Source organism: Neoarius graeffei, chromosome 9 (genome assembly GCF_027579695.1).
Source record: "Neoarius graeffei isolate fNeoGra1 chromosome 9, fNeoGra1.pri, whole genome shotgun sequence".
Taxonomy (NCBI): domain Eukaryota; kingdom Metazoa; phylum Chordata; class Actinopteri; order Siluriformes; family Ariidae; genus Neoarius; species Neoarius graeffei.
In genome coordinates, this window is record NC_083577.1 from 15,182,719 (window position 1) to 15,198,667 (window position 15,949).

Sequence of the window (15,949 nt, forward strand, 5' to 3'; positions counted from 1 at the left end):
GTATAGACCACCTTCAGAGGAGGGCCTCTTCTGAGTAGGACCTGAGACGAGGGCATGGCTACACGACACAAAGCTGGACATTATGATGACGATACACGAAAGAGAGAGAAGCCATTTAATTTCTGCAAACAATTTCACACACTCACACGAGATTATTATAAAAGTACTAGTAGCTAAATAAAATAAAATAAAATTGTACGCACCCAACTGTGGCTGGCTGCATATTCGCAGACAATTCTTCAGGTGAGGGGAGGAGGCAGGACTTGAGGTCAGTGAAGGGGCGTGGCTTGTTACCAGTGAAGGTGGAGGGTTTGTGGTCATGTGAGGGACAGCACGAGAAGCAGGGCCAATCAAGACTGGACTGGAGGGGCGGGGCGATCCAGGAGAACAAGGAACCGGCTTAATCACTGATCCGGGAATGCAAGCACGTGATTGGCCAACTGCAAACGGTGCTCTGTAACCACACACATACACACATCATGGCTGTTTGACATTCACAGTAGCAAGCGACATCGTTCATTTTCTACATAGCTGTGCAACAAAGAGACGTCTGAATTTACTGTTTCTGTATGTAGCTGATGAAGTTAGCTAATCATTTTTAGGAGTTGCACACCATTTTTCTCCTCATACAATCAATGATCTAGGTCAAGCTGTTACCTAGATGTTTACTTATCACACAACTACCACCCGTCTGGAGACACATCAAGCCAAAAACACCAGAGGAAAGCAAAGACTACACAGTGGTGCTGTGACTGATGGGCCAAAAACAATTCCCTCAGTTCTCCTGAGAATGTTTCGAATGATACAGTGAATGCTTTTACTATGTCTCTAATCAGGATCCTTCAGTTTTTCAACACACACACACACCACACACAGTGCTTCAACAAGCAATATTTTAAATCAGATCTGCATATGAATCGTCTGTTGTAGAGACAGACTTATTGATGGTGCCGCCAAGATATCCCAAGATTTCTTGCCACAACAGGAGAACTATTGTGTGTGTGTGTGTGTGTGTATACACATTATACACATTAAACAGTTCTGAAATGAAGCCTGACTCCTTCAGGGTGCAACAATGAAAAGTATTTAAGAGACTGATTACAAAAAAGACCCTGCAGCATGGGTGGCACGGTGGTGTAGTGGTTAGCGCTGTCGCCTCACAGCAAGAAGGTCCTGGGTTCGAGCCCCGGGGCCGGCGAGGGCCTTTCTGTGTGGAGTTTGCATGTTCTCCCCGTGTCCGCGTGGGTTTCCTCTGGGTGCTCCGGTTTCCCCCACAGTCCAAAGACATGCAGGTTAGGTTAACTGGTGACTCTAAATTGACCGTAGGTGTGAATGGTTGTCTGTGTCTATGTGTCAGCCCTGTGATGACCTGGCGACTTGTCCAGGGTGTACCCCGCCTTTCGCCCGTAGTCAGCTGGGATAGGCTCCAGCTTGCCTGCGACCCTGTAGAAGGATAAAGCGGCTAGAGAGATGACCCTGCAGCATGGTGGATCATCTATTTAAAGTGTGTGTGTGTTTGTGGGTGTGAGAGAGATGTTAAAGTATTTGTTGACTTCCATTAACTCTCCTTTTCATGAGCACTTGCAATAATGCATGATCTGTGGTTAACTTTCATTTGTTGGCTAAATAAAAAAATACTTCTAAATCTGGTGAAAATTGCTCATAACCCTAATTATAATAATATTAAATGAGAGGCAGTTCTACTCTTTAAGCAATAATTATTGATTGCCAGTATAGCATTGAGTGTTACACCATGGCTTTTCAATTCATCTCTGAATGGATAAATGAATGGATAGATAAATGAATGAATGAATGAATCTTGGAAACAGGTTTTTCAGATAATTGTTGATGTAGGGGCTGTAAATCACTCTATATGTTTTATATCTGGATATATCTAAATCTTTTTCTAAAAGTTTTCTAGCAAAAGAAACTTCACTCAGAGTGCTAATGAGGCTAACAGCAAACTAACGTAGTTTAGTCAGAGTGCTAATGAGGCTAACGACAGACTAGTTTAATGAGGCTAAGTGGTGTGGTGCTTATGCACAGCATGTGTGTGTGCTGTAGTGTTGTAGTTGCGGGCGTGTGCTTGTCATTCCGCTTCCAGCTGCAGCCACCATCTGGCTCCACGAGCGAAAAGAGAGGCTGTGTATGTAAGCCCTCTCCTGATGGTTTTACGGCTACCACACCAGGACTCTCACAGTGCCTCCTAGTTGGCATACCATGGGTAATGATGAACTGTGAGGGATCTCCGAGCAGGTCTGAGCTCCAGAGGTGCAGTGTACAGGCCCACCAACGAGTAGACATGTCCTTGCACTCACTAGTCAGCCCCCTGTTGTAGGGTATGCTATCAGAGGTAAAGGCTAGGAGAAGGCGACTCTGAAATCAAACCCACCTGCTGCCTTGTAGGTCATGTCTCTTTAGGCAAAGGCTAGGGGAGTGAACCCCGAATGAAAAATCTGGAGGGAGAGACCCATTAGGCAGTCACCATGCATGCGATGCTCATGACTGGCATCCCCTGCAGTTCTGCTGAAAGTCCAAACGTATTGACCTTGTCTTTCCTTGGAAACATTCAACACGTCCAAGAGGGGGAAAGTGGAACCTGGGCACAACACTTTCTTCATACCCGTCATTGGTGGGTGAAGAGGACACTTCACACTCATGATGGATGCATCATGAGGGATCAACACGGAAGAAGGCAGTCTACTGGTTCTAAGCCCCCTCGAATTGACGTAAGAAGAGACGCCAGGGGCTTTCTTCAATGGTGGGAGGAATCATCACGCTCCACTGATCGGTTACCACCCGTCCAAGCTGAGCAGCCCTCGGTCAATAAGGTACCAATCCATCACATCTGCCTGCCTGTCTGGGTGCAAGAGGATAGATCAAAAGTCGAATGACAGATGTATCCAAGGACCTGGAAAGAAACACTTACGGTACGTCTCGGAACATGGAATGTCCAAACTCTCTGCACTGGAACTGATGAAGAAGACCTTAGTGTCAGGAAAATGGCAATCATCGACCTCGAACTAGACAGACTCAATGTGGACATAGCAGCTCTACAAGAAACTCGGCTACCTGATGCCGGTCCTATCAAGGAAAAGAATTACAAATTCTTTTGGCAAGGACTTGAAGAGGACAGACGGCTTCACGGCATGGACTTCGCAGTGCACAACAACCTCCTAGAAAGCATCAGCACCCCAGTTGGAATCTCAGAGCGAATAATCACCATGAAGCTGGAGACATACTCTGTTCAGATCAGCACCATCTGTGCCTATGCACCAACCATGGCTGCTGACCAGGAATGCAAGTCCAGGTTCTACAAAGATCTCAGCCAAGCTATGCAACGAGTACCAGCCAGTGACCATCTCTTTATCCTTGGTGACTTCAATGCCCATGTGGGATCAGACCACCACTCTTGGCCATCTTGTCTTGGCAAATTTGACATTGGCAAGATGAACAACAATGGACAGAGGCTGCTGGAGTTCTGCTCTGAGCATCAGCTGTGTGGGACCAACACCTTCAACAGCAAGCAGCAACACAGAGTCTCATGGCGCCATCCCAGGTCATCCCACTGGCATCAGCTGGATGTGCTTACAAGGAGGAGCAACCTGAACACAGTGAAGTCTACCAGATCATACCACAGTGCAGACTGTGACACAGATCATGCATTAGTTCTCTCCAAAACCAAGCTGTCAAAGAAGAAGTCCCATTCTGCTAAGCAGCTCATGATCCCAAGGTCTGTCAATATGCATGACCCTGCCAGATGAAGTGAATTCACAGCTAAGCTCACTGACTGCCTTGAAGACCAAGGACCCAACACCAGCACAGCACAGTCCATCGACCAGAAATAGAAAACCCTGAGCTCTGCCATGCTTGAATCAGCAATGGATGCTTTGGGGAGAAAGCAGAAGATGCGTGAAGACTGGATGGAAGAGTATGCTGAGATTTTGCTCCCTCTCCTGGAAGAGAAAGGGAAAGCACTGTTATCCTACAACTCCACACCCACCCAGTCACACTCAGATCAACTAAAAAACACCAAAAGTAATTTTCAAAGGGAATCCAGAAGATGCGCAAATAAGTATTGGATCAAGCTCTGCTACAATATCCAGAATATTAAAGATAGAGGTGACTCAAAGACGATGTTTGACAAAATCAAAACTGCAGTGGGCCCAAGCAAGATCAAGGTGGCCCCCATCAAGTCCAAAACTGGCAAGATCATAGTCGATAAGAAGGAGCAGCTAGAGCGCTGGGTTGAGCACTACTCGGACCTCTACTCAGTGGAAGGCCATCTGGAAGACCAAACACTGCTGATCACTCTCCCTGTGACGACTGAACTTGACACAGTCCCAACCATGGAGGAACTAAGCAAAGCAATCGACCAGCTAAGGCCCCCAGAACAGATGCCATCCCTGCAGAACTGAGAAAGCTGAACAAAGCATCCCTCCTACCACACCTACCTTACATCAACTCCTGACTCTCTGTTGGCAGGAAGGAACAGTACCATCTAGCATGAAAGATGCTAACATCACTCTCTACAAACAGAAGGGTGATAAGGGGACTGCAACAATTACTGTGGCATCTTCTTGCTCAGCGTTGCAGGAAAGGCCTTTGCTCATGTCATCCTTACAAGACTACAGCGACTAGCTGAGAGAGTGCTACCCGAGTGCCAGTGTGGTTTCCGCTCAAAGCACACTACAACTGATATGATCTCCCCGAGACAACTGCAAGAAGGCGGCATGGTGGTGTAGTGGTTAGCACGGTCGCCTCACAGCAAGAAGGTTCCGGGTTCGAACTCAGCGGCTGGCGAGGGCCTTTCTGTGTGGAGTTTGCATGTTCTCCCCGTGTCTGCGTAGGTTTCCTCCGGGTGCTCCGGTTTCCCCCACAGTCCAAAGACATGCAGTTAGGTTAATGTGGGGCGGCCTTGGGCTGAAGTGCCCTTGAGCAAGGTACCTAACCCCTGACTGCTCCCTGGGCACTCTAATGTGGCTGCCCACTGCTCTGGGTGTGTGTGCATGTGTTCACTGCTTCAGATGGGTTAAATGCAGAGGATGAATTTCACTGTGCTTGAAGTGTGCATGTGACAAAGGTTTCTTCTTCTTCTAAGAGAAGTGCCATGAACAACAGAAGCCCCTCCATATCGCCTTTATCAACCTAACCAAGGCGTTCGACATGGTCCGCAGATCTGGATTGTATACAGTTCTCAGAGCCGTTGGCTGCCCACCAACCCTACTGAAGCTCTTATCCTCCTTCCACAATGGAATGAAAGCCACAATCCAGTTTGATGGCATAAGATCAGAGGCCTTTGAAATTAGAAGTGGGGTCAAACAGAGGTGTGTACTGGCTCCTACCCTCTTCAGTATTTACTTTGCCATACTGCTAGAAACAGCATTCCAGAACTCTGAAGGGGATGTACTCCTACACTGGAGGACTGATGGCTCTTTCTTCAACCTCGCCCATCTTGAAGCCAAAACCAAAATCTGACAGACAACGCTGCATGACCTGCTTTGCAGATGCTGCTGCACTTGTTGCTCACAAGTGCAGCCTTTATCACCCTTCTTAAACCCCACCACCCTTCAGGAGATGATCAACAGCCTGAATGAAACCTGCAAGGCCTTCTCCCTGTTTGTGAGTGTGAAGAAAACTGTTGTTCTCCATCAAGGCACACCTGATGACACACAAGAGCAAATAAGACTTGATGACAAGCCCCTTGACACTGTCCAGAAGTTCTGTTATCTGGGATCCACCGTCAGTACCTCTGTCTCCTTGGATGAGGAAATCAACTGCAGAATAGGCAAAGCAGCCACCTCCTTCGGCAGGCTAACAAAGAGAGTCTGGCAAAACAAGTACCTCACCACCAAGATGAAAATCCATGTGTATGACGCATGCGTGCTGAGCGCCCTTCTGTATGGATCAGAGATGTGGACTACGTACAAGGGTCAGGAGCGAAAACTCAATACCTTTTATCTTCACTGTCTCTGGAAAATCCTTGGCATCAAGTGGCAGGACTGAGTGCCTAACACCCGAGTACTCGAGATGTCTCACCAGCCATCCACTGCAACCATCCTGAACAAAAGGCAGATGAGGTGGCTGGGTCATGTCAGGTGGATGGAGGACTCCCACATCCCCAAGCAGCTCCTGTTTGGCGCTCTGGCTGGAGGTGAATGACATAGAGGACATCTCAAACTCCGTTTCAAGGATGTCTGCAAAGACACCATGAAGAACCTTCAGATAAACCCCGACACTTGGGAGAAAATAGCCACCGACAGAAGCAGATGGAGGGCAGCAATCCACAAGGAAGCCTCGGCATACGAAAGATAGCAGCGCAGTGACCACAAGGCAAAGCGACAGTGCAGAAAAGACAGTGTCATCATCCTCCACACCCAATGGACGATCTTCCCCTGCCACAAATGCAATCGTCCGTGCCTCTCCAACATCGGCAGAATCAGTCATGAACGTGCTTGTCGTGCATCCGCAAGCAGCTGCTAAGACCATCTAAAAAGACACAAGCCAAAGAATGAGGCTAACAGACTGGTTTAGTCAGAGTGCTAATGAGGCTAATGATATCCTTGTTTAGTCAGATTGCTAATGAGGCTAACAGGAAACTAGTTTAGTCAGATTGCTATTGTTGCTAAGGACAAATAAAATCATGTAGTTAAATTGCTACAGATGCTCAGAACAAATAAAATAACAGTGAAAATGCTATGAAACAATGAACAAATGCAAATACTGACCAATTGGCATCATGCTAACTAGAAGCTATGTCGTTTCTTCCTGGTTAGCCACATTAGTGTTTTTATTGCTGGTAACAAAGACAAAGATAATACAATCGAAATAGACATTTTCAGTAAAATTGCAGTATTTGCTTGAAAGAAGGTTTATAAACGAAACTCCAAGAGTCTTACACAATCAGTCTTTCCATGATTACCTGGACACAGTGTGTGTGTGTGTGTGTGTGTGTGTGTGTGTGTGTGTGTGTGTAAAAGTTACGGAAAAATAACGTGTGTGCAGTTGCTTCATTTAATTTATCTATTTTGGGTGACAGCCCCCCCCCCCCCCACACACACACACACAAGTGATGCATCACAACATGACTGTGACCAGGAGACTGATTTGTATATTTCTTTAACTGCTGATCTCTTGGGATTTTCTCACACAGCAATCTCTAAAGTTTACTCAGAATAGTGTGACAAACAAAAAACATTCTGGGGGGAATTCCTTTTTTGATGAGAGAAGTCAGAGGAAAATGTCCAGATTGGTTCAAGCCAACAGGAAGGATATAGTAACTAAAATAATGACTCTTTATAACTGTGGTGATCAAAAAAGCATCTCAGAATGCACAAAACATCAAACCTTGAGGTAGATGAGCTACAACAGCAGAAGACCACATCAGCTTACACTTCTGTAGCTGTAAGGTTCATCTTCTGTCAGCCAACAACAGGAATCTGAGACTACAGTGGGCACGGATTCAGTAAAATGGGGCAATTGAAGATTTAAAAAAAAAATCCCTTGGTCTTTTTCCTGTCTTCAACTGTCACTTTTCAGTCAAGTCAAATCAATTTTTATAGCGCTTTTAACAATAGACAATGTCGCAAAGCAGCTTTATAGCTTTTCAGTGATCCTGTGCCCACTGAAGCCTCAGATTCCTGTTCTTGGCTGACAGTGTAACCCAATGTGGTCTTCTGAATTTCATTGTTTTAGTATTCATTGCTCTTTTCTATCTATCTATCTATCTATCTATCTATCTATCTATCTATCTATCTATCTATCTATCTATCTATCTATCTATCTATCTAATCCATCCATCCATCCATTTTGTTTAGTGATAAAAAGTTTTAGAAGACAAAAGACCAAGTAGGGATTGTCATGTTGAACCTTAATGTTAATATCTGTGTAGTAAAAATGTGTAGCAAAGGAATTTTTTTTATGTTTCAACTGGCTTTATAATAAATAAATAAATAAATCATTGGGGGGGGGCATGGTGGTGTAGTGGTTAGCGCTGTCGCCTCACAGCAAGAAGGTCTGGGTTCAAGCCCCGTGGCCGGCGAGGGCCTTTCTGTGTGGAGTTTGCATGTTCTCCCCGTGTCCGCGTGGGTTTCCTCCGGGTGCTCCGGTTTCCCCCACAGTCCAAAGACATGCAGGTTAGGTTAACTGGTGACTCTAAATTGACCGTAGGTGTGAATGTGAGTGTGAATGGTTGTCTGTGTCTATGTGTCAGCCCTGTGATGACCTGGCGACTTGTCCAGGGTGTACCCTGCCTTTCACCCGTAGTCAGCTGGGATAGGCTCCAGCTTGCCTGCGACCCTGTAGAACAGGATAAAGTGGCTACAGATAATGAGATGAGATGAAGTGTGTGTGTGTAAGAGACCACTTAAATTTTTTCTTAAATCAGCATCTCTATGTATAGCAGCCATTTCATTCCAGTGTCTGTGCTGCTGGAATTCCAACACAAGCACACCTCATTTTACTTAATGAGGTACTGAATAAGTGATCACCTGAACCATACCTTATTTAATGAGAAAAAGTATAAAAACCACTGCTGTGGTCATTACTATCCTCTTGCAATAGGACCAGTTTGGATGGCAAAACAGTGCAAGTGGTACCTTAAATTTAATCAGATTACAAAAATATTCATCATGCCAAAAGAGTCAAAAAGAAAAATTTTGAGTGAGAAAAAGAAGGGTACAGTTCTGGCTTTACTGGCAGAGGGATACAGTGATGGTCAGGTCGCTTCCATCCTCAAAATTTCAAAGACAGCAGTTCATAAGAACAAGTTCAAGCAGCAGACACTGGGGACAACAAAGTTACAGACTTGCAGAGAGTGAAAATGATTCTCCATTGACTGGGATGATTGTCAACTCCTTCAAATGTCACTGAACAACCACAGGATGACATCAAGTGACTGACAAAGAGAATGGCAAATGGCAGCTGAGGTTACGCACACAGCAAGGACGGTTCGAAACAGACTCCTTCGGGAGGGGTTGAAGTTATGCAAAGCCAGAAAAAGCCCTTCATCAATGAGAAGCAAAGAGGAGCCAGGCTGAGGTTTACTGAAGACCATAAGGATTGGACTGTAGAGAACTGGAGTAAGGTCATCTTCAGTGATGAGCCCAATTTTCAGCTTTGTTGCATACTGAATGCCAATAAAGGTTGTCTAAGTCTAAGCTCGCGTTGGCTTTCGAGAATGCTGATATGAAGAGAGTGTGTATGGATAATAATAATAATAATAATAACAGGGCTCGAAATTCGCGGTGGTCCGGTCGCCCGAGGTGACTTAATTTGTCATTTGGCGGGTAATTCCTGTCACTAGCCAGCCCGGCTGGCTAGTTGAAAATAAAAAATATTTCTGAAGTGAAGATTCAGACACACCATCAACTAAAGCTGCCACGTATTAAGCGTGTGCCATGTCTGTGTTCATCGATGTGTTTATCGGCAGGACGGAAACTACCAAAGATTTCCGAATCATATCATGTACAAGTCAGGCTGTCGGTTTTTTCACTACTGCGCATGCATATAATGCATCTTGCTGAATAACGCGGTAATCACGTGTAGTATTGGACCAGGTGGGTGGAGCACAGAGCACGGCAGGCCAAAACTGAGTTCTCAATTAACTATTTATTGCTAGTTTTTCAGCCTTTTATCACTTCCCAGTCGCGCGCGCGCACACACACACACACACACACACACACATGTTCTGGTTGGGGAGAGCTCCCTTTCTCTGCTCTCCTCTCCTTTTAAAGGGCGCGGTCACTGGGGAAGACACACAAACAGGTTAATCCCTATCAGGTGCAATGATTCCACCACTTACCTTCCCTGACTCCGCCCTCCATTCACAGACCGCCGCTTGGCCACGCCCCCGCTGCCACATCACGTTATCAAATTCAATAGATGTGGCCACATTATTGCCCATTTAAACACGTGTTTTTGTTGTTGTTTACATCTACATCTGCCAAAGCTACGTTGTGATGTGGAATTTTCTGAAAGGTGTACAGAAACCGCCAGAGATGGGGACAAAGCGACCTCGGTCTGAAGAGGAGAAAAAGGCTGCCGATAAAGCGTACGAGAAGGAGAAACAACAAAGGACTTATAAGCAAACGTGGGAGCAGGGTAGGCCTTGGCTGCGATATGATTTTTATGGAATAATTAATTTTTTTCAAGTTGATTCCTAGTCAATATGAAGCTCCTAATGCTTTTTCTCTCATAAATGGTTAAATACAGAAAGCATGTTGGACATATTTTGGGTACTATAGTCATGATAGTAAGTATATTTGTTTTCAATACTCATACACCAAGTTGCCAAGTTTTCCAATATATTATTATTTGTTGATATTATTATGGTGCTCTGTGTTGTTCTCATTTATGTATTTAACAACAGTATTAAAATACTCGGGTCTTGAAATAAATGCACATTAGTCATGAACAAGGGTAACTACTCTTTTTTGCATTATTTTTGACAGAAGTAAAATTCATACATGAACAAATTTTGGCTAGTTGATTTTCTGTTTGGCTACTTACTTTGGAAGGTAACTAGTCCGGCTGGCTGGTGAAAAAAATATATGAATTTCTAGGCCTGAATAATATTGGCTGTCTTTTTTCGTGGTCTATCAGATATATTCCATTCAGCTAGCATGATACTGAACTCATCTTTGATTTGTTCAATATCATGCTAGCTGAATGGAATATAGCTGATAGACCATGAAATAAAGACAGCCAATATTATTTAAATGTGTCACTCAGATCCATCATGTATTTCATATGAAAAATGCAAGTTTTTCAACACAAGAAGATAAACTTCATATCTTCAAGCCAACGTGTGATGTTCTATTATTGCGACACACAGGCAAACAAAAAGTACCCAAATTTATTGAAACAATTCATCGATTTACTCATGAATGACATGTAGAGATTTATGTCACGGTTTTGAATCTCCATGTCCCAGCTGTAGCTCGTATGAAAAATACGCATGGCGTATTTCTTAGTGTCAGTAAACCAGCTGATTTCGACCAAACTACAAACATGGACTCTGAACTACACTTCCTAGAACTCACAGCACCCTATATCTCCCAACTATTAACCACAACTGTAACTCATCACCCTATTAGTCCCTCTGCCTATTTAAACCCCACTCTCACACCACTTTACTGCAAAATATCGTTCTGCCTTTCCCAGTACATACCGTGCCTTATTTATTTCTGACTGATGCACATTTTCTCAACTTTAGCTTCTCTTCTCTCATTTACTCTCTTGCCTGTTCGCCGTTCGCCCGAACATTGCTAGTTCCTCAACCCCGATTCACGTCACATGTTTTGGCTTTTTCACTGTTTGCTCTACACTCCTCTTCTGTGCATACGTCCATAAGTGCTTGCACCATGACAGGATACTTCGCCATCATGGATGTAGCGGAAGAGGCAAAGCAGACAGCTCTCAATGCTCAGGGACGCTTGCTAGGAGAGCATCAGCAGATGCTAGCTGACCTCAACACCAGGATGTCACAACTAGCAACTGTGATGTCGCAGGCCCTCCTACCACGTTCCGAACTAGCTCTGAGCCCAGTGCTACAACTCCCTGCCCTGGAGAAATTTGCCGGAGATCCACTCACATGTAAGGGTTTCCTCCTCCAGTGCTCAATGTACTTCACTACCATGCCTAACCTGTCTGATGAGCACAAGATAGCTAAATTTCTCTCCTTTCTCATGGGCCAGTGCTGTCTGGAACAATGGCAATGGACCCATGAAAGCCTATGAACAGTTTCTTGCCCAATTTAAGAGGGTTTTCGACCATGAACCTGAAGGCATTGAAGTAGGTGGATGTTTACTCACCATGTCACAAGGTTCCAGAAGCGTGGCGGAGTATGCGCCAGAATTCAGAACACTAGCAGCCACTAGTGGATGGAATGAGCCTGCACTTAAAGCAGTCTTTCACAAGGGGTTATACCTGGAAATACTGAGTGAGCTCACCTGCCGGGATGAACAGTTGACACTAGATTCTCTCATTGACCTTGCGATCCGTTCAGGCAATCTTCTGACTCACTGTCCCTCTCTATTCTTGGCTGATAAGCCTGCTCATACCCCAGAAGAGAGCTCCACTATGGAAATCTCCCACACCTGGTTAACATGCTCCGAGCGCATTAGGAGGAGAAGGGGGGGGACTATGTTTCTACTGTGGGAGTTCGAAGCATCAGCTCAACCGCTGCCCCGTTCGTCTTCCTCACTCATCTTCTGCAGAATGTCCTCCATGGCACGCAAGTTCCACTCACAAGTTTACTTCCAAGTCATTCCAAGTTGCTGTATTGTTGAAGTTGACTTCTGCTACCCATGTCCTCTCTGCTCTCATAAACTCAGGAGCAGAGGGGAACTTTATCAGCAGCGCGGTCATCCAGAAGTTCAACTTATCCACAACCCCACTTCAAAGTCCGCTCAACATCAGCACAATTGATGGAGGACCCATAGGGGAGGGTAGAGTCTCTCAGCGCACCACTCCCATCCGTGTCCAAGTAGGCATTCTTCATTCAGAACTCATTTCACTCTATGTCACCTCCACTAACCGACATGACATCATTCTGGGTTATCCTTGGCTGCAACTCCACGACCCCTTGACTTCTTGGCAGAACAAGGAGATTCTGCAGTGGTCACCCACATGTTTTCAAGGCTGCATCTCTTGTCCCAAGATCACACTTGCTTCCACTTCTGTGGAGAGCCCCCAGCCTGACTCCGTGGACAATGTTCCCAAGTGTTATCTGGACCTCAAGGAGGTTTTTAGTAAGGGTAAAGCTTGTGGGTTACCACCTCGTAGGCCTTACAACAGTACTATCGACCTTCTACCAGGCACATCACCACCTAAAGGGCGCAACTACCCTCTTTTTCAGGAGCAATCTCCTATGAAGGAATACATCTGAGAGGCCCTCAAACAGGGATACATCCATCCATTGAAATCTCCCGCTTCAGCAGGCTTCTTCTTTGTGGAGAAACGTGGTGGTGGTCTTTGTCCTTGCATCAACTACAGAGGGTTGAATCAAGTGTCAGTCAAATACCCTTATCCACTTCCTCTGGTCCCAGCAGCCTTAGAACAACTCAAGTTGGCTAAGATCTTCTCCAAGCTTGACTTATGCAGCACGTACAACCTCATCCGAATAAAGAAAGGTGACGAGTGGAAGACAGCATTTAGTATGACCTCCGGCCATTTTGAGTACCAGGTAATGCCGTATGGCCTCTCTTCAGTGCCTAGCATGTTCCAGTGTCTCATTAATGATGCGTTACGGGACATGCTAGGCAGATATGCCATCGCCTACATCAACAACATCTTAATATATTTCCCCGGTGAAGAGAGTCACACGGAACACATTAGGATGGTCCTCAAATGTCTACTCCATAACCACCTCTATGTCAAAGCAGAGAAGTGCGAGTTCCATTAGGACAAGATGGCGGCGCTCATATTGCAGAGCGAGGCTCAGTGTCTCTTCAGATTCTGCAAATTAGTAGTTTTTCTCATACTCTGTTCGGGTCTGTTCGTACAGAACAGCATCTCCCTAACATCGTACACCCAACAAGAGCTTCTGGACATCAGATTTCAACCATCGGACAGTTTTATCAGCAATCTTCATCTCTTCCCTGAGCTACGGAGATCACCGGACACTCCGGGGACTACCAAGCCGACAGGAAGTACTCATAGGCAGTGCAGGGACCGTAAACAAAGGCGGGGAAGACACGGAGGGGTGAGAGCTAAGCTAAAGCTAACACCACATCGACTCTCCTTACCCAGCATTTTCCTTGCAAACGTGTGGTCCCTGGCAAACAAAATGGACGAACTACGACTTCGGATTACAAGCAATAGACGGATTATGGACTGTAATGTCATGATATTCATGGAAACGAGGCTACACAGCGAGATACCCGACAATGCTATCCAGCTAGTCGGGCGGCACACTCTCCAAGCAGATAGATCAGCTGACGGCTCCGGTAAGACAAGAGGCGGTGGATTGTGTATTTATGTCAACAAGGCTTGGTGCACAGACTCTGTCATTGTTGAAAGTCACTGCTCAGCGAACCTAGAGTTTCTCTTGGTTAAATGTAGACCTTTTTATTTGCCGAGAGAGATCTACTATCATTACAGCTGCATATATACCCCCGGATGCCGATGGCAAACAAGCAATGTCTGAACTCCACACAGCCATCAGTAAACAACAAACTGCACACCCGGAGGCTGCATTCATCATAGCTGGCGATTTCAACCACACCAATCTAAAGACTGTACTTCCCAAATTTAATCAACATGTCTCATGCCACACCAGAGACAACAAAACCTTGGATCATGTGTATACCAACATACCTGGAGCCTACAAGGTTACCCCCCTTCCCCACCTCGGACAGTCTGACCATCTCTCTTTTGGCCCTTTTCCACTACCCTTTTTCAGCTCACTTCAGCTCGCTTCAGCTCACTTCAGCCCGACACGGCTCGCATTTCGACTACCAAAAACCAGCACGACTCAGCTCGTTTCAGCCCTGCTTAGCCCCTAAAACTCGCACGGTTTTGGAGTGGGGCTGAAGCGAGCCAAACCGTGCCGACTGAGGCTGGGGGCGTGAGCAGACACTCCCCTGTGCACTGATTGGTGAGGAGGAGTGTCCTCACATGCCCACACACGCCCCGCGAGCGCGCTGGGATCTGTAAACACCGCAAACCCGGAAGAAGGAGAATTACGAATTACGAGAATTTCTGAAGCCTTATGCGCCTCGCCTCATCTATACGCTCTTGCCAGTATCTGTTGGCGTTGTCGGTGACAACAAGCCACAGCACCAAGACCAGCAACACTAACGACTCCATGTCCTCCATGTTTATTGTTTACTATCCGGGTCGTGAGACTACCGCTGAAAAGATCACTGAATCAGTGACATACAGAGCATCATGGACGAGTTCGCGGCGCGCAAGGCTCATCGTATGCCCTTCAAATAATGCGCGCAGTAGGCTATTGATGTTTTATTATGAGCCATGTACAGTATGTCGCCTAATGTTTTTTTTTTGTTTCTGAGTTACATGTTCGTTTGAAGGACTTAATGTACAAAATAACATAGTTGCACCCCGTAGTGTTGAAATTGGTAAACACAGTGCATTCAGTGAGGTTTGCACCGCCCTCCTTTTATTTCTGACTCTTCCTGTCACCGTTGCAACCTCTGAGCGCTCATTCGTATGCCCTTCAAATAATGTGCGCAGTATAGGCTATTGATGTTTTATTATGAGCCATGTACAGTATCCTAATGTTTTTTGTTTCTGAGTTACATGTTCGTTTGAAGGACTTGATGTACTAAATAACATAGTTGCACCCGGTAGTGTTGAAATTGGTAAACACCGCAGTTGCGGACATTTTGTAGCCTAAAATGATGTTATGATAAGCTTTAATAAAGGGCCCGGTCATTTGCCCCGCCCCCGGCCCGGCTCTGACTTGTTCCGCCACTGTCACTGATGTCACTGTTTGCGCTGCTTAACGACATCACATGACGTCCACCCACTTTCGCTAACTCCACCCAATGTGTCCACCCACTTCCAGCCAGCACGGTTCAGCGCGGTTGTAGTCGAAATGCAACTCCAACAGCCCCGCTCAGCCCGACTCAGCTCGACTCGGCACGGCACGGCTCAGCCGCGTTTGTAGTGGAAAAGCAGCATTAGTTCCTCACCCCCACCTATTCACCACTCATCAAACGTGTGAAACCAACTGTGAAGACCATTAAGGTATGGCCAGCGGGGGTAGATTCGGTACTCCAGGACAGGTTTAACAACACAGATTGGAGTGTGTTTGCCTCCCAGGCTACCTGTGGCTCCCAGATAGACATTGACTCTGGAGTGGAGTGGAGAATATCAACACCACTATTAACAGTGTTACCACAGAAAAACAGATCACCACATACCCCAATCAGAAGCCTTGGATGAACAGGGAAGTGCGGCTCCTGCTGAAAGCACGTAACAA

The 15,949-nt window shown here is 45.9% G+C and overlaps 1 protein-coding gene across 1 annotated transcript in view; it reads right to left on the reverse strand.

Annotated features, from left to right (window-relative positions):
• The window catches only part of LOC132891471 (E3 ubiquitin-protein ligase SH3RF3-like), a 378,551-nt gene that overhangs the window by 44,746 nt on the left and 317,856 nt on the right, over positions 1-15,949 (reverse strand). The window contains exon 7 of the mRNA XM_060929049.1: positions 204-454. Coding sequence (XP_060785032.1) covers positions 204-454 — 251 coding nt within the window. The remainder of the gene's footprint in view (positions 1-203; positions 455-15,949) is intronic.